Raw genomic sequence first — 12956 nt, forward strand, 5'->3', positions numbered from 1 at the left:
TGACCAGGAATCGAACCAGCAACATTCTGGTTTGCCAGACAATGTCCAGCCCAGCTAGGGCATCATCTTGTCATTTTATAAATTTGTATAAATGGCCTAAATTCCTTCCTGTAACACGGCAGGATATAAATAAATTCTCAAAATACAAAATATATAAAGTAATAAAAGTACAAGAAAAATAAATCACTCATAACCATAACACCTAAAGGCAAAAACTAAAGCTTTGGTGTAACTTCTTTTTAGCCTTTATCCTATGTATATTTTTACATAGTTGATATTATTTTTTACGTTAATTCTGCATACATATTAAAAAGTATTTGCCCTCTTCAAAATAAACATTACTTTATAAAATTACCTGGTATTTCATCCTACAAATCTACTACTTCTTATTATTGGACATACATTAAATTTGTTTCCATTCTTTTCCCCACACTTACACACATTTCAGTTAACATTGTTGCACTTAAATTTTTTTTGGTTTGGAATAATTCTTTAAAAATATTCACAAAGACACTACAAAATGACTACAGCAAGACACAGGTAATATGAAATCCTTGCTAAGAATGACAAATTGCTTTCTTAAATGGTCAGGCCCATTTACACTGTAGCAGCAAAATACAAGAGTGGTTGTTAACTACAACTTGACTACATTTTTATTTTTTTAAAATATATTTTGTTGATTATGCCATCACAGTTGTCCCATTCCCTCCCTCACTCCCCTCCCCCCTGCACACCCCTCCCCCTTTCGTTCATGTCCATGTGTCACAACTTCTTTAGATTCCGTATGTCCCATAGTATTCCTGCCCTCCCCCCCTATTTTCTACCTACCGTCTATGCTACTTATTCTCTGTGCCTTCTCCCTGCTTCTTCTCCTCCCACTCCCCTATTGCTAACCCTCCATGTGATCTCCATTTCTATGTTTCCGCTCCCAATCTAGGTGCCCTCTTAGTTTGCTTTTGTTTTAGGTGTGGTTGTTAATAACCGTGAGTTTGCTGTCCTTTCACTGTTCATATTTTTTATTTTCTTTTTCTTAGATAAGTCCCTTTAACATTTCATATAGTAAGGGCTTGGTGATGATGAACTCCTTGAATTTGATTTATTTATCTTTAGAGGGGAAGGGAATGAGAGAAGGAGAGAAATATCAATGTATGGTTGCCTCTCGTGAGTCCCCTGCTGGGAACTGGCCTGCAACCCAGGCATGTGCCCTGACTGGGAATCGAACCGCGATTGTGTGGGTCCAGGCGGGTGCTCAATCCACTGAGCTACACCAGCCAGGGCTTGACTAAACTTTTTAATCTTTTTAAAATAAACAAATAAAAACTTTCCCAATTTGAAAGATCAAAAATGGCATTGTGCCCTGGCTGGTGTGGCTCAATGGACTGAGGGCCAGCCTGTGAACCAAACGGTTGCCAGCTTGATTCCCAGTCAGAGCACATGCCTGGGTTGCAGGCCAAGCTCCCAGTCAGGAATGCATGAGAGGGCAACCACATTTGGGTATTTCTCTCCCTCTCTTTTTCCCTCCCTTCACCTCTCTCTAAAAATCAATACATCTTTTTTAAAAATGGTATTGTGTTTAGTTACTCTTCTTTGATAATTAGTGAGGTTAAACATTTTTTCAAACTGTTTTAAAAAAAAAAATCACAATCTAACTTTTTCCCATAAACATTTTAACCCTGGGAGCTATATACCAACCTGAAAGTAGGTGCTGAAGAGAGGCAGCATTACGTTTGAGAAAATCCTCATTAAAACTTTCCAAATCCTTATTCAAAAATATTTTCTGCATTTCTTGAGACAGAACTTTACTCACAATGTATGGAAGATTACTATGATTAGACACTATAAAAACAAAATATTTGGAATTTTAAAAAATTCAGGTCTGTTCTTTGAAACAAAGTCACTCAAAATACATTTATTTAAGTTCTATATATTTTACATAGTAAAAAATTATTGCTTCTTTCAAGTATAAGTACATTCTAGCTTAAAAATGTACTAGTTTCAAAAAAAAAGTGTACTAGTTTCCAGCATATCTTTGCTAGCATGTTTAATTTATAGTCATGCCTTCATTTAAATACTGCATACAAACATTTTTTTGCTTTACATTTTTCAAATATTTTTTAATGTGCAGCTTAATGGAAAAAAGCTAAGTTGTTACATTTGCTTTTATAAAATATTACCTTACTTATACTTACCAGATTTAGAAAATTTAATTAAACATTCATGCAACCATGGGTTATTACTGTTGATAGCAAAAGCCCGTTTGACAGATTGCAGCATTAACAGAAACTTTCCTGTGTGTCAGAAAAAAAATAATAAAACAAGATCAATATTTATGTATGACATTTTATTCACTTTATTTTAGCCTCACTTAAAATCCAGTAACAAAGTGTTACCTTTCCTAAAACATTTGTAAGCAAAATTCAAAAATAATTTTGGTTATCAAAGGTAATTTTTATTTTCTTAAGAACACCTTGAACAACCACGAAGAACTGCTTCAGATACATGATTTGTGTGATTGTTCAAATTATTCTTAAAACAGATTTGATCATAATATTCTAATTTATTACCCAGTATAGTTTTATGTAGCAAAAGAAAAAAAGGATTAAGAGCCTTTGAGGAATGCTGAGACGGAACGCTAAACCAAAATAGGTTTAACTAGCCCTGGCTGATGTGGCTCAGTGGACTGACGCCAGCCTGCAAACCAAAGGGTCACAGGCTTGATTCCCAGTCAGGGCACAGACCTGAGATGCAGGCCAGGTCCCCAGTAGGGGTCACTCAAGAGGCAACCACACACTGATGTTTCTCTCCTCTTTCCCTCTCTCTAAAAATAAATAAAATCTTAAAAGGAAATAAAAAGGTCTAACTAATAAAATTATACTGAATATGGTCACCAAAATAATTAATTAAAAACTGAATTCAAATCATTACCTTTTCTAAAATATATTTCAAATGCTAATAGATGAGTGTCAATATCATCAGCAACAAGGTTCTTAAGAGGTATAAGGAACTTGATAGCTTCTTCCAGTGGATTTTCTATCTATTTTGAAACAGAAAGGAAAATTATTACATTTAAAAAACAGCTACACAAGTCAAATTCCTCCCCAAATTTTATACTAATACACATCTGAAGTAATTTAAACAGTGTGGAGAAGGAAAAAAACTTTCCTCTACCCTCAAGGTATTTCAGTTGGTCTAATAATCAAGAAAACATGAGACAGATTAACAATAGAAAATGACCAAATTTAATTACATACACAGACACATATGGGAAGGAATCACATACATAAGATAGTGAGAGACCCCACATACATAAGAGGTTCAGAAAGGACGAAAGAGGTACACATTTATACATGACACTCTAAGTTAAGGATCACCTTGGGGCTTCAGAAAAGAGAAGGTAAGAAGATCAGATGTTCAATAATTAGTAGTTTGTCCTGCCCTATAGAAAGGTCAAAAAAGGTTATTTCTGATAATGTCCTATTGTGGGAAAGGCCCCTAATTCAAATTCTTTTAGGTAGTTAAGGAAGGAGTAAAGAGTTTCTCTTAAGCCCACAAGGTCCTGGTTGCATCTAGGCACATCTTGGAGTGACTTGTTCTGAACTACAACAATTTTTTTAATAGAACCAACTGAAGGAGATAGTACACAAAGTACTGACAGTGCCTTATACTACAAACATCTAAAGTGTGGAGACAAATATAATTTTATCAAGTAACTAAGAAAAATAACAACACATTTAAAATACTTATACTAGATTCATGGTGAGTAAACCAGAGAAAAGTATTTCCTTACATCTGGTCCCTAAATAACTAAATTCTGGAGATGAGGTGCTAATTCTTTGTAGCTAAAACATACCTACTAAGATACATAAAATGCTTCCATATCTAACAGACAACTGTACTGCTGCTGTACAAATAACCAAAAGTTTAATGTCTTAATGAAACGAAGTACAAAGCAAGCATCCCCCAAAATATTCCTCACAGCGCATGGTTGGATGATGGGGGAAGGAGATGATACAGCAGTTAAGATAGTTTCCATAACAAAGGCTAGTTGATAGCTGTGCTGCCACTCCAGGTAAAAGGTCTACATGACTTTGAGCCAGTATAGTAACTGCTGACTTGGTGTTGGGGAGTACAAGCCCAGCAGGGAAGCTCATACGGGCCTGCTCAAGAGGCAGGAGCTAGAGGCTCTTGTGTCTTGGAATACTCTTGCTCTGACTAAAGATGGCAGCCAAAAGAGAGTAAAAGATACAGGGGAACTGGCAAAAGTAGCACATTGTAGAAGAAGCTGGATATGAGTCATGTAGAAAGCCTGGGTCAGGATTTAAAAACAAGGGTGGACCGACAGAGGAAGATAGCAGTCATGCAGTTTGAAAGGGTGTAGAAGAGCCACCCCATGGGCCATGGGGTCAGTAAGGAGTAGCAGCCCTGAGGGCTAACAGAGGAGGCAGCCATGAGGCAGGACCCATAAAGTAGGGGGATTGGCCATGAGGTCTGGTGTGTAAGGAGGTGCCATGTGGTCTGGAGTAAGGAGATGCTACACAGTTTAGGGTTAAGAGCTGGAGTAAAAAACCCACTGGGGTTTTATTATCTGGGAGACCCACCGGGAAACCTGCCTGGAGAACACAGAGGCAGAGTGAATGGAGCTGTGTGGAGACCTGACTGGAATGCTGAACTGTGACTAGGAATGCTGGGCCACAGATTTCTGCTTTACTGAAAGACAGTACCTCTGACTGGTGTATTCTGGCGTGGGTGGGCAAAGAGGGGCAGGATTATGTATTCTGGGGTGTTTTAAAGGCAGTGGGACTTAACAGCAGAAATCCACCATTATTCTGAATCTGTATAACCGGTAAGTAAACAATCCCTTTCCTTTTTCACCGGAACTCTTGCATTGGGAGTCACACTTCCTGGGGGTGGGTGAACCCCATAGCTGTTCCAGAACAGCATAGGTGGGGTTCTGTAACATGAAGAGAACACAAATTTATTATCTTGCAGTTCTGAAGGTAAAAAGTTCAACAATGGTCTCGCTGAACTTAAAATCATCAAGTGTCAGCGAGACTGCATTCCCTTCTGGAGGCTGTAAGGGAGACTATGTTTCAGTGTCTTTTTCAGCGTCTTTTTCAGCTTCTCAAGGCTGCCTGATTTCTTTGGCTTATAGCTGCCTCCTTCCCTCACCTCCCTTCATCTTCAAAGGCCATCAACCAGGGGTGGAGTCCTCACACCACTACTACCCACTTTCCTCTTCTACTTTCAAGGCCTCTTGTGATTACATTAGACCCACCTGGACAATCCAGGCTACTCTCCCTGTCTTTAGGCAAGCTAATTATTGGGTTGGCCAAAAAGTCCACTTAGTTTTTTTCCGTAAAGACACATTTTTCATTTTCACTAATAACTTTATTAATTTGGATATTTTGAATATGTCAGTATGTCAGCTATCTCCTCCAATTTGATACTGGCTTCTAGTGAGTACTAGGGGTGCTGCTGAACATCTTCCAGTGCATTAAGGCAGCCCCACCACAAAGAATTATCTGGCAAAAATGTCAACAGTACCAAGAAACTTCACAAACCTCACTTAACTTGTTTAGTCAGTCACAGCACCTTCTCCATACACTGCACAAATCTTTTATTGTATGTTTCGGTTGCATCTTTACCTTTCTTGAAGTAATAAAGCATAATATACCAAAAATGTTGCATATTTTCTTCCATCCTCAATATTAAAATGGCTGCACAAAATTTCACCAATCTTAATTTTTTTAAATGCGCACTGATATGACAGCTGTCACTATTCAACATAAGAAAATTATTTCAAATGAAGTTAAAGACAACTAAGCGCTACTGGAGCCATCATCATACAGAAAAATTAAATGACCTTTCTGGCCAACCCAACACCACCTTGAATTCTATTTACCACCTTCATTCCCCCTTGTTATGTAATGTAACATAGTCACTGGTTCCAGGGTGTAGAACACAGACACCTTTAGAGGCTCATGATTCTGCCTACCACAACTACAATTCTATGTATATTATGCATTAGCAAAAGTTACGTGCTATCATTCAAAAATAATTGATGACTATCATAACCTTAAAAAATCATAAATGGCTTATTATTTATAAATTTAAATAAAACATTTATGGCTAGCACAAAACTAAATAACTTAAATTTTACCAAATTAACATAGTAAATTTATCTCACCCTTTCTAATTGTTCTGGTATAAGTTCTTCTTTGAGACCACTGGCTTCTTCTTCATCATCATCTCTTTTTTTCTTTTGATTTTTTTGTTGACGTTCCCTTTCTGTGTGCTTTCTCTCTTCTTCTAATTTTGCCTTTTTCTGAGCTCTTCTCTGCTTGCTAAGCATTTTCTTCAATTCTTTGGCTGACAGGTTTTCTACAAATATCCAAATGCATAAGCATTCTGAGTAAATGTTTCCATTCTTCCTCATATTCTCGTGCAATACATAGGATTAGTATAGCTCTTTGGGGGAAAGGGGGGAAAGGCAACTATTTAAAAAGTTTTAGAAAGTATATTCCTAATGATTAGCACTAAACATGGCACACAAAAGACAACCGGCAAATGCTGCATTGACTAAAATTAACCAATTCTAGCCCAGTTCTATCTCCTATACAATACATGACTTTGGGCAAATCATCTCAGTATCAAGTTTCAAACTGTATAAAGTGGGGCTGATAATACCAACTATTCTCTCAAGAGTATATCGATGATACAAGATCCACTTATGCTCTCTAAACATTGCATAAATATTACAAATGAAAAATAAGAAATTTTTCTCTGTGGATTATTTTCTCTATAGGAATATTTTCTTAAATATTCCTAGATATTAACATTTTAGTGAATAAAAGCTGTATTATTCTCATTAGCATTATTATTATTTTCAATAAAGTAGGTACTACAGATTATAAGAAAAATTATTGTTCCCTACAAGGCTTAATACTATTTTCAGTTACAATTTTTTAAAAAAAGAACCTAGTCCACAGACATTTCTATTTTTCCTGAATTGGTATTAGTGAAGAAAAAATTTAAAAAGATCGCAAGTCATTCCATCAGTACGATTTAGAAGCATCAGCTACAGAACACCACCTCGCCAGCCTTTTCTAATTCTACCCTGCATTTTTTTTCACATAAAGGTATAGTGTCTTTGCATCCATTTGACAACATACTTTTCTATGTATTGTTTATGTTAATGACATTCTAAAATTTAGTATTCTTTTCAAATTTTTAAAAATAGTTCCTTGTCAGTTACCTGAATTTATTTCTTGTTGTTTGCCCTCACTGGTTAAGGGATTATCATACAATTTCAAGTATATTTCAATCGCTGATCTAGCAGCCTTGAAATAGAAGGCATGTCTTCTGAGCATATCTTCTAATCTTAGAAGGTCAACATAGGCACGAAGGGTCATCTTTCTCATGCAGTATGTATGGAAGTCAAATTGATCATCGGTTATCTCCAAAAAATGCTTAAAAAACAAAACCACAAAATTATCTCTTATATTTTGTCAGTAATATCTTCTGAAAACCATAAAAGGCCCCCCAAAATATTTTTAACAGTCATAATTCCACTTAGTTGCCTCCTCTCCAGTGTTTAACACTGTGAAGGACATCAAGTTGTTCTTTGCATATAACAAGTTTCTCTTTTTACAACTGATGATCATTCAATATAAATCATGTTTTGTGATGAAACTCAATTTCTATGTAATAAGTCAGATTTTTAAGCCTGGAAATTAGTACATTTTGATATCTTAATTTTAATTAAACATTTCTCTTCAGTGTTCCCCCAAAATGAGCATGGCAGAGTTAAACAGAACTCCGACTGAAGACTAAAATATATACTACTAAAGGTTCACACAAAATGTTTCTAAATCAAGACTGCTCTGCTCAACTGTGAGCCAGCTCTTCAAGGGCAAGCCTTGTAACAATGTCTAACCCCACTGACTGGCAGAGGGCCTAACATAGCAGACAGTCAATAAGCACAATATTTGCCAATTTAAGAGATGAGATACTTATCAGACATATGATCTCAATTATCTTGAGCCTCCATTATTTTACTTAAGTTAGAAATAAAGAAATCTGTACTGTCAATTTCATAAGGTTATTAAAGATCATATAAGAACATATTTCAAAGTTCATTTTAAACTATAAACTGCTACACAAACACTGAGCATTATGGTTTTCTCTCACTTATTAAGCTAACATTAATCTACCTACATTCCATTTTAGCAAAGGTTCTTAGTCTGGAGTCTAGGTATAAACAGCATTTTGAGGCTTTTATCCAATTCTCAAAGGGTCCATGGTACCCCAAAAGTTTAAGAACTAATCTCTTACACAGAAAGGAGAAGATTAACTCCCTACAAAACAATTTATACTTTTATTTTCTTCTCTACATGCATCTCTACCAGTTCTTTATTTTCTCCCACTTTACCTTCTCCAAATACATATATTTAGAAAAATAAACTCAATATAGCAATACAGAACAAGCTCTTCTATCACTTCGTTTTCCTCTGTCCTGGGACCTAGTAACTCACTATGCAGAGGACACATTAGTAAGTGTCCATATCATTCGATAATTGTTGTTGTCTTGGTAATGAGAAATACACCATACACAAAATTACATTAAGTACCTGAGACTTTAAAAAAAAAAAGAATTTTAAGGTAAAAGTACAGTGTAGAGGGAAGGAAGTAGAAAAAAATGAACATATTAGTTTGTATTTACTACTTCAAGAATGAATCATGCTTTAATAATTATATTTGAAAATTACATTCTTCCCATTATAAGACAAATCAATTCATAAATAGTAACAAACTCATTTTTTAAAAGAGGATTACATATTCATAAAGTTGTTCATGGTCCTCCTCATGCCAATCGAGTTATATCTAGCACCATAAGAATATCTTAAAATTCAATACAGCTGACTAAGAAAAACAACAGTGTCAAAAATCATGGAGATGAAAACTTTTGAGATTACAGGACCTTTCTGAGGTTGAGAAACATTTATGTATAAAAAGGCAGACATAGTTTTAAGAAATATTTCTAGCAGCATTAGTAAATAGATTTTAAGTCAAATCTTAGAGGGAGCCTTTGGAACCACAAACATTTAAGCCTCCTCTTTATCAGTAGTAGCCCACAGGCTGCCTCTCTCCAGTAAGTGTCTTCCATAAATAGGGTAACAACTTATCCCACTTTGCCCAAGGCTTTCAGTTTTTCCATCAAAAGCCTTTTCTCAGGAACCTGCTGAGCCCTACAACCTCAGATGTCGATCACTCTACAATAAGATAATGATGGTGGACCAGATATGACTAAATTAGAAAACTTAAGGTATGACAATATAATTTTGCTTTTGGAAGAAATGATGTTTACAGAGTCCTACTTTAAAACAACTAATCCTGGCTGATTTTCTTTTTTAACTTTTTATTTGGAATAATTATAAATATGGAGAAAGTTGAAAGGTAATATAAAGATGTTCTGTACACACTTCCCTTAGCTTCCCCAAAACATAGCCTACATAACTGTAACATGACACTGGTACAACCTGTGTGTACAGTTCTATGTGATTTTATCTTGTGTGTATTTGAGGAACTAATACCACACAATCAAGATACAGACTGTCACATTACCATAAATATCTCCCTTGTACCACCCTGGGGTGATTTTTAGGTCTCCAAATTTATAAAACATAAAAATGTTAGATAATATAAACATATAAAGTTAGTTTCCCTGAACTTTGGCCAAACAGGAACATGGTAAGACCACTTAGCTTGCTGTAGACTATAGGTACTCAAATTTTAACAGACTGTTCATGCCTTAACTCAGTGTTCCCCTCATCACAAACATGAGTTTTCTTTTTCTTAGGGGTAGGAGAGTCGAAATGCAGGAATTGCTCAAATTGTCAAAATTAGGCTTCAATCAAAGTAAGAGAAGTCAGCAAAGAATTAAAAAATGCTATTCACAGCTTAGAGTGCAGTTTTTGCCCTAGCTGGTGTGGCTCAGTTGGCTGGAGCGTCATCCCATAACTGAAGGGCTGTGACTTTGATTCCAGGTGAGGGCACACTATCTAGGTTACAGGTTCAACCCTCGGTCCACATAGTCCAGGCGCATACAATCCCCAGTCCGAGCATATACAGGGGACAACCAGTTGATGGTTTTCTCACATCCATGTTTCTCCCTCTCCTTTCCTTTCTCTTTAAAGCAGTGAAAAAACGTCCTTTGGTGAGGATTAAAAAAAAAAAAGAATGTGGAACTCCCTATTAGGCCCTCTCTTCTGATCCAGATTCACCTACCCATTCCTTCTCAGAGTTCCTGGAGCAGACTAATAAGAAGTATGACGAAAACCTCTGGACTTAAAAAAATCAATAACTAGACCAAAGAGGGTAATTAACAACCCTATGTCCTCCATAGAGAATCTGCCATTATAAAGCATGTGCCAATTGGATAAAAATTAAGATGCACTAGAAGATAGAGTTATGAACTTCCTATGGTTTTCAGCTATCAGAAATCCTACATCAAAAAGTTTTAGGGAATATGTATTGTTGTTCTGTTTCAGATACAAATTAGCACACTAAAATAAAAAGAAACCAATCATCTGAAAAGGGGGAAAAGAAAATTAGGTTCTTGAAAGATAAAATAGTTTTAAAAATTTATTCTGAACACAAGTTTATAGCCAAAATTTTTTTAAAGACAGTTGTTTTGCTTTGCTTTGAATAAAACTCAGTTTCTAAACATTAGATTGGAATATATGTACATCTCCTGTACATACAATCCTATGGTGGAGGGCAAGACAAAGACAGAAGAGTACTATACTAGGCCATTCCAGAATTCTAACATTTCAAATCCAGTCACTAAGAGCTGACAGCAATATGTATACTAGCTGAAACTGCTTTCAGTGAAAGAATTCTGGAAGGAGTTCTTGATGGCACAAGACTTGGCCTTTATCTGAATTTATCTCTCTATTCACTGACCACCTATTTAGAAAGAAAACTGGAAAGTTTTTTAAAGTGCTCATTTCTTTACTAAAGTATCTTAAACTTAGGTACAAAGTAACTCATGCAGATACCTATCATAATAAACCTTTAAATTCAGTACTTATTCCTAAGTCCTTACAATTATTAAAAATTTTCTTTTAGATTACATTTTACTGGAAGTTAATTTTAGAAGCATTAATCAGTCAGAAAATATTTAATCATCCTATTTGAACTAAGCACTCACATTTCAACATATAACCATTAGACAAGTCTTACTTTTGGTATGAATTTACTAAATTTTTTTACTAATTTATAGGTAATATGCTCTTGCATTATGTTTCTAGTTTTTCCTATTCTCAAGCACCAACAGCAAACCCTATAAAGATAGTAAAGAATCTAACAATAACTATGTAAAATAACCAGAGGGTGGCATGTACTAGTCAAATCATGTTTTCTGAACTAAAAGTACAGTTGACTCTTGAACAACACAGGTTTTTATAATTTTTTAAGATTTTATTTATTTATTTTTAGAGACTGGAAGAGAAGGAGAAAAAGAGGGAGAGAAACACAGATGTGAGAAAGAAATACCCACTGATTGCCTCTTGCATGCACCCCTGACTAGGAACAGAACCTGCAACCCAGGCATGCTCCCAGACCCAGAATTGGACTGGCAACCTTTTGCTTTGTGGTATAACACCCAAGAGCCATAAAGATTAGGGTGGTTTTTACAATTTTCAAAAATCTGCGTATAAAAGTGGACCTGTGCAGTTCAAACCTGCGTTGTTCAAAGGTCAATTCTGTTTTTCTATTTTGATCACTGATTGGAAATCCACAAATGCAAAGGACAGATTATAGTTACGCAGGGATTTTAGACTACACAGTAGTTAGAGCCTCAATGCCCTCATTGTTCAGAGGTCAACTGTATTTTATCTAACATTACAGAATTTTACTTCATGTTACTGAGCCAAAATCACTAAAAATTTAAGGGAAAGAATAATCTAAATAAAATTTAGTAACTGAATAGCTATTAATCATGGTCTAACAACTGTCAAAAATGTTAAAAAATCAGTAATACAGTTATTAACATTAGGAGGAATGGAATTGAAGCTGGAGACATTCACAATTACAATGATCCTAAGGATACACAGAAAATCTGGTAATTTCCAGTTATGATCCTGCCGGAATTACTGATCCATAAGTAAACAGTCTGTCAATTCACAAAGAATGTCCTGGTTAATAAAAATGTATCTGTCCTAATAACAAATAGAATGTTTTAAGTGACAGTCATCAAGTTAATGATCTCTGGTTTTATCACAGAAGAGCCTGACTTATACTACAATGCCTGAATACTTCACTTATTATCCAAGGGCTTTTTATATTTTCAAGATGAGAATTTTTCCCGGAGATAGCCATGAAGCCCAAGCTAAGAATAAAATCAAAACAAAACAAAACAAAGCAAAAACTACGTTATTTGTAAAAGGGCTCATATGTAATCCTAGTTCCAGTTCCCATCAAAAGCCTCCCACTAAGGTTTAGCCTTTCTTTTGGGTAATCTTAGAAGTTTCACATGGGAAAAAGGCCAAAGTGACTGCCAGAGAGCAGACATCAGGCTCACCTGACTATGATGCCTGTGGTTTTATACTGCGTCAGCATGGGAACAGTGGTGCCGATTGACCCCAACTGAGGGCTGCTGAGGACTGCCTCAGGGGTGCATTTGTGGCTCTTTTCCTCCTGTTGTCCATTGGAAGGAGAGTGCTTCAGAGATGACAAAGAACAGGAAAACAAAAATTCACACAAAGGAAAAGAAAAGGCCCCTCACTAAGGCAAATCACACACATCATCCTAAAAGCAAGTGATAAAATAAGGCTGCAAACCAGACCCAGACTGCTGTCCAAACTACTGAAGTGAGAACAAATATCCTGGGAAGACAAACTGGAGAGAGGCTGACTACTGAGCAGATCCTGATATAAAGGGGAAAGAGGTGGCCA

At 35.9% G+C, this 12956-nt stretch overlaps 1 protein-coding gene across 2 annotated transcripts in view; it reads right to left on the reverse strand.

Annotated features, from left to right (window-relative positions):
* Positions 1-12956, reverse strand: part of NAA16 (N-alpha-acetyltransferase 16, NatA auxiliary subunit) — a 69634-nt gene that overhangs the window by 6864 nt on the left and 49814 nt on the right. For both annotated transcript variants that reach the window (XM_037060320.1, XM_037060328.1), the window contains 5 exons: positions 7256-7469; positions 6188-6381; positions 2926-3034; positions 2190-2288; positions 1693-1836 (listed from right to left, as the gene is read on the reverse strand). In XM_037060320.1, coding sequence (XP_036916215.1) covers positions 1693-1836; positions 2190-2288; positions 2926-3034; positions 6188-6381; positions 7256-7469 — 760 coding nt within the window. The remainder of the gene's footprint in view (positions 1-1692; positions 1837-2189; positions 2289-2925; positions 3035-6187; positions 6382-7255; positions 7470-12956) is intronic.

The sequence above is a fragment of the Sturnira hondurensis genome, unplaced genomic scaffold (genome assembly GCF_014824575.4).
Source record: "Sturnira hondurensis isolate 20B ecotype Veracruz unplaced genomic scaffold, ASM1482457v3 Scaffold0001074, whole genome shotgun sequence".
Taxonomy (NCBI): Eukaryota; Metazoa; Chordata; class Mammalia; order Chiroptera; family Phyllostomidae; genus Sturnira; species Sturnira hondurensis.